The sequence below is a fragment of the Aulonocara stuartgranti genome (genome assembly GCF_965226115.1).
Source record: "Aulonocara stuartgranti genome assembly, chromosome: 14".
Classification (NCBI taxonomy): Eukaryota; Metazoa; Chordata; class Actinopteri; order Cichliformes; family Cichlidae; genus Aulonocara; species Aulonocara stuartgranti.
Window position 1 is genome coordinate 28,194,767 of NC_138950.1, and position 15,162 is coordinate 28,209,928.

At 41.6% G+C, this 15,162-nt stretch overlaps 1 protein-coding gene across 2 annotated transcripts; it reads left to right on the plus strand.

Annotated features, from left to right (window-relative positions):
- The first annotated feature begins 4,658 nt into the window (after positions 1–4,658).
- Positions 4,659–15,123, plus strand: taf15 (TAF15 RNA polymerase II, TATA box binding protein (TBP)-associated factor). Of its 2 annotated transcripts, XM_082502218.1 has the most exons (16): positions 4,718–4,835; positions 5,497–5,521; positions 5,646–5,682; positions 5,773–5,839; positions 6,218–6,275; positions 6,433–6,650; positions 6,735–6,888; positions 8,376–8,410; positions 8,969–9,001; positions 9,504–9,613; positions 10,059–10,188; positions 10,269–10,382; positions 10,473–10,542; positions 10,658–10,746; positions 11,186–11,303; positions 14,649–15,123. In XM_082502218.1, exons 1-16 carry the CDS (start codon positions 4,826–4,828, stop codon positions 14,686–14,688), a joined length of 1,308 nt encoding a protein of 435 aa, XP_082358344.1. In that variant the 5' UTR covers positions 4,718–4,825; the 3' UTR covers positions 14,689–15,123. The 2 variants fall into 2 exon arrangements, with proteins under 2 accessions (XP_082358343.1, XP_082358344.1); XM_082502217.1 differs by lacking the exon at positions 8,376–8,410 and having other exon boundaries at positions 4,659–4,835.
- Positions 15,124–15,162: the final 39 nt, after the last annotated feature.

A 15,162-nucleotide genomic window follows, 5' to 3' on the forward strand; every position in this document is an offset into this window, starting at 1 on the left:
CAGTAGTTTTTCAATTTTCTGCAGCGCAGAAAAAAAAACCATGTACATGTACAAACAACACACAATTATTGTAGATTCTTCAAAGCCTCCTTATATTCAACACTTGGGTAGGTGGTGTTATACATGCCCTCACAGCACCGGCACATCAATCACCCTATTTTCACCTTGTCACCTTCATTAAGCTGCTCTCTTTCTACAGAAGGCCCACCGCATGCATGGGGGGGGGGGATACCGTGGGCCAGGGCTGTGGCATCTAACGTCTGGTTGTCAGTGTCCTTTGGAAAAGCAAGTGATTGTCCTAAAATCAGATGTCCCAGCAGATTGATCTAGTTTGCCATGCTGGCAAAAGACCAATACACCAAGACAAACAGCCATTTGTGCTTTTTACACAGACAGCCCGTTTAACCAGGGAACTTGACACAATGTATTTTTTTTCTATCCTCTGTTAAATAATTCTGCAACTACCTCTGATAGTGTCCTCATCGTCATAATATTCCCTTTATTTATGATTAGTAATCTTTATCTTCAGAGGTGTGGGTGACAGTTTTAGTGTTTGCTTTAAAAAACAAAAAACAACAAAAACTCAAAACAAAAACTTGATGGAATATTTCTCTGGACAAGAGGTCCTTGGATCGCCTCGCCGTTGTCTTTGTTGAACGCAATGAAGGCAGTGAAAGAACTGCTCACTCCTGATTGGACACTGAGCTGCACCACCTTCTCCTTCACTCCTCCACCTTGCTGTCCTCTGTGCTCTCTCTCCTCCATCTCCAGAAAACAAATCAGTCTGAGCACCAAACCTGTGGACTGTTAGTCTGCAGATAAGAAGGAAAACACACAGAATTCTCATGTTTGTCATTTTTCATACCGTATAGTATATTAGTTTACCAGTCCAACAGATTTATGTTTCCAAATGTATTAGCTCTTTATTATTTCTTTCTTTTCTTTACTTTACCCACCACGGAGGCCGTGGAGACGGTCAGAAAACGATTACAAGAAGACAGCTCTTTGGAGGACAGGACCAACTTCACACCCGATCAGATCTGCACACTGTTAGACCTCTGCCTCACCACTACATATTTCAAGTACAACGAAGGCTTTTACAGACAAAGACATGGCTGTGCCATGGGCTCCCCCGTGTCACCTATTGTAGCCAACCTTTACATGGAGGAAGTGGAAAGGAAGGCTCTTGGCTCTTTCAAAGGAAGAGTACCCAGCCACTGGTACAGATATGTGGACGACACCTGGGTCAAAATCAAGACACAAGAAGTGGAATCCTTCACTGCGCACATTAACGCTGTGGATAAAAACATCAAGTTCACCAGGGAAGACACAAAGGACAACTGTTTGCCTTTCCTGGACTGCGCCGTGCACATTGAAGAGGACGGCAAACTCAACATCGAAATTTACCGGAAGCCCACACACACGGACCAGTACCTCCTTTTTGACTCCCATCACCCTCTGGAACACAAACTTGGAGTAATTAGGACCCTACACCACCGGGCAGAACATGTTCCCTCTCAACCTGAAGGAAAAAAGAAGGAACACACACATGTAAAGGAAGCACTCAAAACGTGCGGCTATCCTAATTGGGCGTTTTTAAAGTCAGCAAAGAGGCACAGAAAAGAAGACCAGACACCAGCGAAGGAGGATAAGAAGGACAGACGCAACAACATTGTCATCCCCTATGTAGCCGGTGTATCAGAAAAACTCAGGAGAGTTTTCTCCAAGCATGACATCCCAGTGTATTTCAGACCCAGCAACACGCTCAGACAAAAACTGGTTCACCCGAAAGACAAAACGCCAAAACACAAACTTAACAACGTGGTGTATGCTGTACAGTGCAGTGAGGAATGCCCAGACCTCTACATTGGAGAGACCAAACAGCCACTTCACAAGCGCATGGCACAACACAGAAGAGCCACCTCCACAGGACAAGACTCAGCAGTCCATCTGCATCTTAAGGATAAAGGACACTCTTTCGAGGATGCCAATGTTCACATTTTGGACAGAGAGGACAGATGGTTTGAAAGAGGAGTGAAAGAAGCCATCTATGTCCACTGTGAGCGACCATCTTTGAACAGAGGCGGGGGTTTACGACACCAACTGTCTGCCATCTATAATCCAGTTTTGAGATCCCTTCCCAGACGCCTTAACGCCCACTCACATCCTGGGCCATCTGACCTCAAGAATTCGCATGATAAGGTGGGGCCAGGTTTCACAATGAACACACCCGAAACTCTGGCTGATTGGGTCCCACACCCAATTTCACACCTTGGCTCAGGTGATTAGAGGATCATCAGGGGGTCCTTTTGTCCCTCTGTGGGGGTCTCTCCCACTAGGTTTATATCTGGGACTCTCCACCATTTGACCTTAGAACTGAAGAAGCTTCTCGGATGAGAGGTGAAACATCTTCAAGTAACTTAAAGAAGTCCAGACGCTTTTCTTTGCAAGCTCCTTTGACTACGATGACCTGGATGACTGAGAACCTTCACAGACTTTTCTTTACTTTGAAATTATTACAATCAGAACGGACAGGACTAGGGGATGGGAAAGAGAAAGATGAAGAAAAGAGAAGTTGGGAAGAGGCTCAACAGAAGGGGATGGAAAGCAAAAAATAGGGGAAGAGAGACACAGAGAGAGAAGACACTAAAAATCTGTTTGATCACCTGCTGGGAAAATAAAAACAAGCGAAAAGAGAAAAACACAGTAGCGAAAACACAGCGAAAACCAACATAAGCACAAGTTATAGTAAATAATAAATATCTCCACATCCCGGAAGGGGCCTGATTGTGCCACAGGGGCCACCGGGAGTGAGCCAGTACATACCCATACCCAGCTTCTCCTCTCAGCCCTTCTGCACAAGATGGCGAACAGAGAAAAGGGGTGTGAAGACCCCAAAACCATTGACTGTAGAAAACACAGTCAATGGTTTTAACCGATGCATGAAACGACACCTTTTTAGACATAAGTTGTAACGGCCGCCGTTTTCTGTGTGAGTATTTATTACACAGCGTGCTGGGAAAAGCCTGTTCTAACGTTTGAGTCTAAGGTTTATTTTTTAGCACCTGGCGGCTCTTCTTTTTTTTTACCTCTCATCCATAAATAATTTGCTCTTTCACGTGATTCAGTTTATTTTGAAAAGTCTTAACAGGATCTTGAGCTTTATTGTGAAAGGTTTATGTGGAACATAAACAAGCGGACATACGATGGTTTTGTTGCTAACCACAACGCATAAAAACAGGCGCTTGTACGTCTGTAGTGTGGTTATATAAAATATAAGAGAAAGAGAGAACTTTAAGAAATTAATATAGCCACTACAGTGACCATCAAAACGATGAAAAAATATTACTGTAAACAGTTTATTTTGCGACAAACGATAACAAAACAAACGATAGTGTAAAATGAAACAGACGTTTTTATATCGTCATCCGATATATATCGTTATATGAACAGCCCTATACCAGAGGAAGACTTAATTTTCTAAATCACAATGGCTGAAGTGTTCTTTGATAAAAATGCTTCTATAGTTTAGAGGACACTGCATTATTCGAAGAAATGTTCTTTCTTTTTGCTACTCTACACTGACCTGCGAAGGAGATCAGTCAGTGATGTATATACATACTGATCATCCACATAGATAAGTCCATTAATTTGAAAGTTGGGTCTTTAAAAAAAGAAAGAAATGGTCTCAAAAGAAAAGGGGAGAAAGGGCTCAGTTATGAATACCTGAACACACAATAACTGGACTGAAAATCACTGGCAGCAGATCTTATAAAGCAATTCATCCAAACTGTGAATGCATGAAAGTTAATGTTAGATTTTTATCTACCATGTGGAAACCATCTAATTGACAAAAGCTTATTTTTTTCAGCTTGATAGTAATCCCAAACACACTGCCAAAGTAGTCAATATATACCTGGATAGTCAAAGGAGCTTGCAAAGAAAAGTGTCTGGACTTCTTTAAGTTACTTGAAGACGTTTCACCTCTCATCCAAGAAGCTTCTTCAGTTCTAAGGTCAAATGGTGGGGAGTCCCAGATTCCCCACCATTCCAAATCCAAACTCCAAATCTGGGACTCCCCACCATTTGACCTTAGAACTAAAGAAGCTTCTCGGATGAGAGGTGAAACGTCTTCAAGTAACTTAAAGAAGTCCAGACACTTTTCTTTGCAAGCTCCTTTGACTACGATAACCTGGATGACTGAGAACCTTCACAGACATATACCTGGATAGAAGAGTTTGGAGAGCTATTACCTGAAGGCTACATAGAGAAATTACAAGAAAGCTTCAGACTGTGCTGAAGAATAAAGGTGGTCATACCAAAGACTAACTTTCAGGCTCTTTAGAATTGTACAAACACAGTTTTTGTCTTATATACTGTATTTCCAGGTATGTTTACACATGTTTCAATAAATCCCTGCAACTATTTCCCATTTCCCAAAAATATAAATGAGTGAAGGCTGGCTCAAGTCCTTTGCACATCACTGCATACACATTAATACAATTATCAATTAATCCCTAAAATGTGCATTTTTGTGAGCTGGACTCACACAAGCCTAATCAGATATCACAGAGAAGATGCGCAACTTTCTGCGCTATTTCGTCATTAACGCCCAGGACCAGCAGGGGGCGTGAGCGCGCTTTGAAGGCGGGCTCCGGAGCGCCCCGCCCCGCATGCAAAAGCTGCTGCATTTAGCACAGATTCGCAGCGGCGTGTTCGGCTCTGCGCTGTTTGTTGCGCACTTTCAAGCAGAGGTTTTAATCAGCCACGACGAGAACCAGAATTCATCAGCTTTTAAACTACATATATATAAAGAGTACACACAATGGCCACTGGTAAGTGAGAACGCATTTTATTTCCGATGAGAAAGTAGGTCAAATAGCTTTGGAGCTAACGTTAGCTTGCGAACCGCGAGGCCAGAACCAGGGCTCCGTCTATTCCATGGAACGCAGGCTCTTTTTTTCCCCCCTCATTAATGCATGCAAATAATTTTATTTGTTTATAATTATTCATCTTTTCATTATGGGAAAGTGCTTCACGGCATCTTATTTTTAGCTGTACTTCAAAACACGAACTGTGGCTACAGTGGGCTTTGTCGGGGTGGCTGTTAGCAAAGAAAATTCAAAGCGTCTTTGTTATGGCGAAGGCTGTTGTTTCTCTTGCGGATCCAGAAGTATTTTGCTCTTGTAACGTTATCTTATATCCTGTGTTATAGTTAACTGTAATCGTACGTGTGTGTATTTTCATTACATCAGGCTGTGCGAAGAACAAGGGGTATTTTGAGCAGATCATTTGTTTCGTTTTCAACATTTAGTCTAAGCCAACGCTAAAGTGACCGCCATTTTCCCGGCTCGGCCTGACTAAGGGCCTGTTGGCGTGTTGCTGGCCTGCTTAAAGTAACCTATTTTTGCCTTTGAGGCCAGCTGCTTGGTCAGCTAGACATTTACTTCACTTTTTAGCAAACACATTTACACCACTGTGTTATTTTTGTTTCAGACTCAGGCTACGGTGGCCCGCAAAGGTAATGTGCAGACAAACTTTAAAGTACATACCCATGTTCAAAGCGTGTAACTGAACAACGTTTTAGCTTTTTGAACACATTTTAAACCCGGAAGCTAAATGTCTTTTTAACCATGTGTCTGCAGCTATGGTTCATATAGTGGAGGTCAGCAAGGCGGGCAGGTAAGACCTCTATTCTGGCTACTTGATGTAATAGTACAAGTTCATTTATTTTAAAGTAAAACCTGCTTAACTTATGCATTTGATTGGCAGGGTTATGGACAAGGAAATAGTGGCAGCTCCTATGGAGGACAGAATTATAGTGGCTTTGGACAGCAAGGTACAGTATGTAAATGCAATTTAAACACCTTTTGTTAAACAGAGGCCACCTAAAAAGTGTCTTTTTATCATTATTATTATTATATTACTTTTTTTTTTTTTTAAATATCAGTTACTAAAATGTCTTTTCACATCTAGTTTAGTTGGTGTTTAAGTTATGTGTCCTTTAAGATCTGGCATACGCCTGTGTCCACACACAAGTTTGGTACTGGTTTTTATTGTCTTTTGGTGGAAAGTATCCCGGGCACAGCAGAGGTCAGGATACTGTCCACTTTAGTACAATCTCATTTGGTACAGGTTAATTGTTTTATAAATTGTGAAATGCTAATGTGAACCTTGGGGTTGTTTTTAAACTTGGTTCATCTCTTCATCTCCACAGAAAATTATGGCCAGTCTCAGCAACCGAGCTATAATAACTATGGACAGGAGTCCTCTGGGTAAGTTCATAATGTCTCTGTATTAGGGATGGGGTGTGTTTTGTGTGTGGAAATGGGAAAAAAATCCAGCAACGATTTGTATGTATGTAACTAATGCAAGATTTAAGGGGGGAAACATCCAGCTAATTCTGCACTTGGTTGATAATCTCCCATTCAGATATGGTGACAAGCCCTCCTATGGGCAGCAAGGATCTGGGTCTTATGGACAGCAAGGCTCCTACAGTGGTCAGGGGCAAGGTGGAGACAGTTATGGACAGGGACAGGGCGGTGGTGGTGGTAGTAGCGGATACAGTGGCCAGAGTGGTGGCAGCGGTGGATACGGAGGCCAAGGGCAAGGAGGAGGTGGTGGCGGTGGATATGGACGGTGGAATGAAGGTATGCTAACTGGATCATAAAATCTCAATAAGTCTGTATTTGAAATTGGCCTGTGCTAAGAATTTCTTTTCTGACTTCCACCAGGTGGTGAAGGTGGTGGTCAGGGTGGGAGGTTTGGGCGTGACTATGGAGACCGTTCAGAAGGAGGAGGCTACAGAGGCAGAGGCCGTGGCGGCAGTGGCTATGACCGCAGTGGTGGATATGATCGTGGCGGAAGAGGCGGACCTCCTGGTATGGGGTAAGTTGCACAGTGCCACTGCCCCTAAGGTACCCTTTTTAACTGAAATATGAGAAATGACTTGTTTATAAGCACATCATCACCACTCATCAACTACAAACCATCCACATAGATGGATTTTTTTCACCACTCATCTGCTTTGTGCTCCAGATCCGCAAACACTGGTAATTTTTCTTCTTTTAAAACCTGAACGATCAAATGTTGCCGCAGGTAAAAAATTTCCCAAACATATGCTCCAGGTGCTCTGAGCCTTGATTTTTGTATTTTTAAATCTTTTGTGTGTGTGTGTGTGTGCGTGTGTTTAATCTCATAAGAGACACGCTGGTGACAAAATCCACTGTTAAGATTGTGTGATTTGTACTCAAGTGGTGGTTAATTGGAGCGTAGTTGCTCGACTCATTGGAGATCCACTCACTATCAATGGGATCTTAAGGTAAAAAGAAATGGAGATTGAATACAGCTGCCCAGATAAGAGCTGGTTGTGCAACTAACATACCCAGACTGACACAAGTTTTGTCCATTTGGCAACAAAGGTTGAAAAGGACCTCTTGGTGTTTTCAGAGACTTTCATCCAGTGGAATATTAACCTAAATGGTGCCATACCATTCTTCTTTTTCTTTTTTACTTTGGACTAATTTGTTACTAAAAATGGATTTGACTTTTTAACATTTAAACTGTGCCTCTATTGAGAGGAGGTAAATATAATCTTTATTTTTGGAGCCTGTACAGTCCGAAAGTGCCACATTTCTTTTTCATCCTTTAAACCTCCTGTTATGTTAAGATCTCGGTCTCAGTTAAATTTCCAGTAGCCACACGTTTTTAAGATGCCAGTAAGTTCACAAACTCCAGTTTTTGGTACTTTCATGTCTTATAATGACCACACAATGTACTGTGAGCAGTGGAAACTCCCCTGAGGTGATGCACTTAGACCTGGAGCCACATTTTCAGCTGCTTCACATTCAACAGGTTTCATTCAAGTGTTGTATATTTGACAATGGCGAACATGTATGTTGTGTTAACATGGATCTACATTTTATACTACAGGTGATTGAACTAAAACATGGACCTCAGTAAAAGGATCACATAAATGCACTCAGTGGAAGATTGCTCATTGGTTTGCTGCACCCCTTAACATCAATTTGGCTCATTTTGTTTAAAAAACAAAAAAAAGCTGTTTTTTTTTGTTTGTTTTTTTTTTTCTTTTTTTTTCAGCTAATGGTATCTAATCTGGCCATGTGAAAAGTACCAAATTATCTGTAAACGGTGCCCCAGTGACATGTAATAACTACCTGATTGTTCAGTCAGCGCTGCCTAGTCGTCTGCTTATTGATCTCTAATGTCAAAGACTAACGCATTCATCGTGTGAGACATTTCCACCGTAGTCGCACACCCTGGCAGGAGTGCATACTGGTGGGGATGTAGGGGAGCTTTGAGCTCTCAGTTGGGACAAAGGAAAAGCCATCATATCTCCAATTTTTCCTCTGCAGAGGTGGTGACCGTGGTGGCTACAAAAATTACGGTGGTAAGTGACGAGCATCAGAACTGTGTCGGTGGGGGAGGAAAGAGTTTGAGTTAGGAAAAAGAAAAGAGGGTTTAAAAAAAGAGAGAGAGAGGAACTTCAGTGAATGCCACCATTTCCATGTCCAGATCCCAAGGGTACTCCACCTATTGCTATTTGTCATAATGGTAAAGAACATGGAGCTTGAGATGTAAAATAATGGTTGCATGGAGACAAGAGCTGATTGTAAATGAGAGGTGTTCCCAGGATGAAGAAGGAAAACTTTCTAAAACTGGAGACTTTATGGTGGTTTTCATTTCTGGTGTAAGTTCAAAAAAGAAAAGTGAGGGGAGGAAAAAAAAAAACAGAACAGTTCTGTTCCTGTTGAAAGGTGTTGGTATGTGACGCAATGGTATGAAAACACCCACCAGAAAGCTGTTAACATGGTATTTGGTTAATTTTCTTTGGTATCATTATGCAATGCTAGGGACAAAGTTAATACTTAATTATGTGAAAGCTCACCACGGAGTTAAAAAATCCTTTTTCACACATTCTCCTTCCATCCTCTTTTCTGTTTTCCAGGATCTCGAGACTACGGCTCAAGGGATGAACCAGGTGAGACTTAAAGTGGACATTAAACATGTATGGGCTAAAAGCCCTGCACTGAATAAGTTACATAAATTTTACACTGCCTGTGGAGCCGGATGTAAGAAACGAGTGTTTACGTTTTTAAAATGAGTTTGGCGCCATCTTGTGTACAGTCTGGGAGACTTCACCAGGTTGGTTGGTTGTTTTCGGCTAATACATCTGCATTGGTTTATGTTGCCTAACTAGCGAGAGAACACAACTCATTGTACAGCCAGAGGCAACACAAAGGTGACCTCTTGGACTCCTTATTTTTAGTATTTTCTGCTGAGTTGGTTCTGTTTCTAGTTGATTAACACAAGCTAATGTAAATTTGTTAGTCGGAACTTAAAAAAAACAGCCAACCTGGTCATGTCATGTACTGTTCTGTAAGACGGAGCCTAAACATGTTCTGTAATCTTTAAACACTTAAATTTGATCTGTTTTTAGATGAGGTTTGTTGACACTTTCTGTCGTCTGATCTCATCCACAGCTGGAGAGCAGGACAACTCTGACAACAACACCATTTTTGTACAGGGACTTGGAGAAGATGTCACAGTTCAGGAAGTTGGAGACTTCTTCAAGCAGATTGGCATCATTAAGGTACTGAGCGAATCTGAGACTGATTTCTTTTCATTTGACTGGATTTTTATTATACCAGATCAGTCCTTTCTTTATGCACCTGAAGCAACCTCTATCATTTTAATTTCAGTTATGTCTAATTTATAGCCACAAAACTGACAGTAGGGGTAGTGCATTACGATGCAATCATGTTGCCTGGCCTAATAATGGACTAAAATGATGTAAGCATTACAGAGGACCAGAGGGCTAATACTATTTATCTGTCTTTGATTCATATAGGCATCATCTACCACCTCTACTTCATTTACTTTAGTGTAATTAGGTTTCAGTTTTCCACCAGCACAAACACACACGATGCTAGTAGCATGGGCGTGTACTCGTGTAGGTATTCATTGCAGCAGACTCAGGCATTTAAAACAGTAAATGCAAAAAATGCTGATCATCTCGAAATGTTCTGTACTTTTAGGTGAATAAGAAGACTGGCCAACCAATGATAAACATCTACTCTGACAAAGCCACTGGGCGACCAAAGGGTGAAGCTACAGTGTCCTTTGATGACCCTCCATCAGCCAAAGCTGCTATTGATTGGTTTGATGGTAAGAGCCCTGATATGTATTTTTATTTCCTGACATGTTTCAGCACTGTTTTCACTGACCTGTTGCTTGTTTAATTTCAGGAAAGGATTTCAACGGCAAACCCATCAAAGTATCATTCGCCACCCGCAGAGCTGAGTTCACACAGAGGGGTGGTGGTGGTGGTGGCGGCGGCGGCGGCAGAGGGGGGCGAGGAGGTGGGTGTTGCTCAGGCCGTCATCTGGGTTCAAATGATATACAGTTGGTAAATTACGTTACCTGTACTGATGATGCATCTTGGTTGGCAGGTTTCAGAGGTCGTGGTGGTGGTGGACCCAACTTTGACATTAAAGGAGGAGACTGGCCTTGTCCCAACAGGTGAGGATTTTAAACTTTTTTTATTTCATTTCTTAATGTTTATTAATAAAAATTCAACAGAACATGTCCATTTGGCTCAGTTGCATTTCTAAATGCCTGGATTTCCTTTCCTCAGCTCTTGCGGCAACATGAATTTTGCCCGGCGGCAGGAGTGTAACAAGTGTGGTGCACCCAAACCAGGAGATGGAGGATTTGGAGGTGGAGGTGAGTGCTTTAGAGATGTTCTTTTACCTGAAATGTTTACAGGATTGGAAAATGGTCCCTGTAGCTTTAGCGAAAAGAAACCTGGTAGCAGGAACATGTTTCTAAGTATGGCTAAACTTGCCAAATTCCTTTTTTTTTTTTTTTTTTTTTTTTTTTTTCTCTCTCTCTCTCTTCCCATCCTTTGTCCAAATCCTTATTGCTCAATTTTTATGTTAATACATTTAGTAATGGATTAAAGGCTTTTGGGTGATTTCAGTTTTGTCATTTTATAAATGCAAGAAACTCATTTTTATTGTAATGAAAACGCAAAGTTTAACATAGGAAATAACAGCACCACTTCAGAGTAGTTGCATGTGTTAAAGACTTAAATTGTTAGGCTAGTTTGTGCTCTAACCTGTCACGGACCCATTTGTGTTGTCATGTCATGATGCATTTGCAGATCGTGGAGGCAGAGGCGGATATGGAGGCGACAGAGGCGGTGGCTTTAGAGGGCGTGGAAGTTTCCGCGGGGGTGACCGCGGAGGATTTGGAGGTGGCGGCTACAAAATGGGAGGAAGGTCAGTTGAAGACTCTTGGCTGTTGCAGTAGTGTCATTACAGCAGGGTGGTCCATCTACTTTGTTGCTTGGTTTAAAAAGTGGTGGTTTCTTGTGAAATGGCTCAAGCAGTGATTTCACTCCTTGCCCAATCAGTGTCGTGCAGTCTGTCACATTTTTGCTGGCTGAGGGGTGCTCAAGTACCAGTACCTAATGGAAAACGCTTAAAAAATAAAAAATAAAAAAAAAATGGATGGACTTAGAGTAGGTGTTAGTGGAAAAGAGACTTTAGACCAGGGGTGGGGGAACTCCAGGCCTCAAGGGCCAGTGTCCTGCAGGTTTTAGATGTGTCCTTGATCCAACACAACTGATTGAAATGGCTAAATGACATCCTCAACATGTCTTGAAGTTCTCCAGAGGCCTGGTAATGTACAAATCATTTGATTCAGGTGTGTTGACCCAGGACGATATCTAAAACCTGCAGGACACCAGCCCTTGAGGCCTTGAGTTTCCCGTATCTGCTTTAGCCACTACTTTATGGCCAGAAGAGGGCGTACTCTGCCCAAAAATGACTATAGTTTGTCTTTTTCAGTAAGATAAGACTCTATTGATCCCAAGACCAGGAAATGTTTGCGTCACCTCAGGTACAGATATCAGAAGGAAATACAAATAAGTACAATTAATGGAAAAAAAGTAAGATAATACACTAGGGCTGCTCTATTATGGCAAAAATGATAATCACGATTATTTTCACTAAAATTGAGATCTCGATTATTTGACGATATTTATTTAACCCTTTAAGACCTACTATAGAACCAAGTCCGCCAGAGCTTGTATTATCTTTTCACATGTTGTAGTGCCATTTGTGGGAGCATTTCAAGTTGCTATACAGCTGTTATAGCCCATATTTTAATAATATGTATGCATTAAGTCCATAGTAACTACATTAATTGCAAAAAAGTGCAATAAACTACAAAAAAATTGAAAATCGTTTTTGTTTTTTTTACATATATTTCTACTTGGAGAAATTTAAGAGGTTTATCCCTCAAAACTTTAAATACAAAAAAGTTGCAAAAAATAGTTTACAACAACAGGAAATTTATTTTGAGTGTCTTCATAGTTTTATTTTGGAGATACACCAATTTTTATATACTGCAGGAAAAACGAAAAAACAATCCTATGATGCAAATTTGCAACGAAAACAGCATGTGCATCAAAACAAACTATTTCCAGCAGTGCAATTCGAGTTCTAAACATCCCAGCAACTATTCAGAAAAGTCAAACATGACCAGTATAGGCTTTTAAGGCCTACAAGTAAAAAACTACATTTTCCGCTAAAATGACGTCACTTCCAGTTTTGGGCAGGAAATGGCGGACATGCGACAGTTCGCGCTGACGTCTGTTTCACTGTGGGAAGTGTTACAAACAGCTGATCGGATCAGCAAAACGTGTTTCTGGAATATTATGTTTTTGTTCCTGCAAGTGCTTTTTATGCAATTTTTGCAAAGCTTTATGTGGAACGAAACCGTGACCGAGGACAAGCTGATGGCATAAGATGTAAGTACAACTCCTCCGGTTTCATATGCAAAAAAAAAAAAATATTGCGCTAGCTTACGCGGTTCAGGTTCTACAGGGATTTAAAAATAGTTACACAAAACCGAGCGTGCTGCTCTGACCGGCTTTAAAGGGTTAACAATGACTTTAAAAAATAATATAAAATAGTGTGCAACACCACTGAAGTTTTTTTTACCTCTTTTCAACCAACAGCATTCACTCTCCTCTCCAAATAACTTCTGCTTAGCTTTCCGAGCTTCCCTCGGGTCCTCTTAATCAGTGGTCTCCAACCTTTTTTGCGCCACGGACCCGTTTATGCCCAACAATATTTTCACGGACCGGCCTTTAAGGTGTCGCGGATAAATGAGGGAGGGGCTAATAATCGGCTCAGTCATTTTTAATGATCGTTGAAAGCCCAGATCGTAATCGTGATTAAAATTCGATTAATTGAGCAGCCCTATAATACACTATATGCAATGGTAGCATACACAGTATGTGATTATGGATATGGTTGGAAATATGCAAGACAAACTATATAGCTTGACATAACTATTGTATGTCAATGTTATGTATGTATAGACATGTACACACTAAATATACATATACATACATATATACTTGCACATGTCCATACACATGGAAGGTCCATTATGCATGAAGTGGTGACCGTGGATGTTCACAGTGTCCAGTGCCTTATGACATCGTGATTGAGGAGTTATAGAGTCTAACTGCTGTTGGGATGAATGATCTGCGAAAGCGCTCCTTCCTGCAGCGAGGGTGTTTCAGTCTCTGACTAAAGGAGCTGCTCAGCCCACTCAGATACTCATGCAGTGGGTGATGTGGGTTGTTCATGATGGATGTCAGCTTTATTAACATCCTCCACTTGCCAACCACCTCCACAGACTCCAGGGGACATCCCAGCACAGAGCTAGACCTCCCCACCAGTTTGTCAATCCTGCTCCTGTCCCTGTCCGAGCATCCACTCCCCCAGCAGGCCACTGCATAGAAAAGGGCAGATGCTACCACAGTGTCATAGAATGTCCTTAACAGAGTCCTGCAGACTCCGAAGGACCTCAGTCTCCTCAGCAGGTGGAGTCGACTCTGGCCCTTCTTATACAGGATGTCTGTATTTGTAGTCCAGTCCAGTTTATTGTTGAGGTGAACACCCAGGTACTTATAAGAGTCCACTATCTCAATGTCTTTCCCTTGGATGTTCACCAGTGTTGTAGGAGGTGACTTCCTCCTGAAGTCTATGATCATCTCCTTTGTCTTGTCGGCGTTGATTTGGAGTACATTGGTCTCACACCAGCCAACAAAGTCACTGATGACCCCCCTGTATTCCTGATCATTCCCGTCTGATACGCATCCAATGATGGCTGTATCATCTGAGAACTTCTGTATATGGCAATCGTCCAAATTATAACAGAAGTACTTTGGCAGTATGATCTTCAAGGAGATTAAACTGCATTTTGTGGTGTTAGCAAGCTGTGAGTGAAATTACACAATCCAAGGAGCCCCTAAGTGTTCCAGGTGTCTGAATATTCACTCTGAATTGTGTTTGGTTTGGCTTCATAGCAGACTTGTTTATTGCTCTACCCTGAAGGTGACATGCTGCATTAATGGCTTTCTGCTTTATTGAAATCAAGCTCTGCTGCTCATTTAAAATGTGAAGGCCTGTGCGAATGAGAAGTTGACATTATGGCTCACCTTCATTTGCCGGCTGATTCCGGTTTTTATCTCAATGACATTAGCACATGTGGGTCTTCGTTAAAATGCAGCCCGAGTAACAGACATCTTTGTCTTCTCCCCTCAGAGGTGACCGCAGGGACGACAGAAGAGACCGGCCGTACTGAGTGCTCCAAAGAAGAAAACCATTCCAGCCCCTAACTTTGCCGTGGACGGAGGATTTAGATTGGAGGACTAACTGGGTGTAGGAGAGGGGAGGGTGTAGATGAGACAGATGTGATTTTTGTCTACTGTAGCTGGTGCATCCTAAGTATTACTGTTCTTCTGTGATTCAGGGATGTGTTGAGCTTATGTAAAGGGGCTGATTGGCACCTGTAGGCATGTGGTCTTTTGTTTTTGTTTTTTTTTCTCCCCTTTTTGTTTTTTGTTTTTATTTCTTTGTACATCTTTTTAATTTTCTGTCAGATTCTAGTTGCTGATGTTATGTGAGGTAGACTTCATACCATTGTTTTGTATAAACGGAATAAAATGTTTTACTTGGTTTTCTTTTTTTCTTTTTCTTTTTTTTTCTTTTCCAAAATTATATTAAACTGTGATCTTTTCTCCGTGCTCCGTGTGAGTTCATTACACACTAACCTCTT

What these genes read in the sequence shown, in the direction of transcription:
- taf15 (XM_082502217.1), top strand. Translation starts at nt 4,674, where the DNA reads ATGCAAAAGCTGCTGCATTTAGCACAGATTCGCAGCGGCGTGTTCGGC. An exon ending in GAGGTCAGCAAGGCGGGCAG is followed by an intron (nt 5,683 to 5,772) that starts GTAAGACCTCTA and finishes TTTGATTGGCAG; the next exon opens with GGTTATGGACAAGGAAATAG. An exon ending in GGCTACAAAATGGGAGGAAG is followed by an intron (nt 11,304 to 14,648) that starts GTCAGTTGAAGA and finishes TTCTCCCCTCAG; the next exon opens with AGGTGACCGCAGGGACGACA.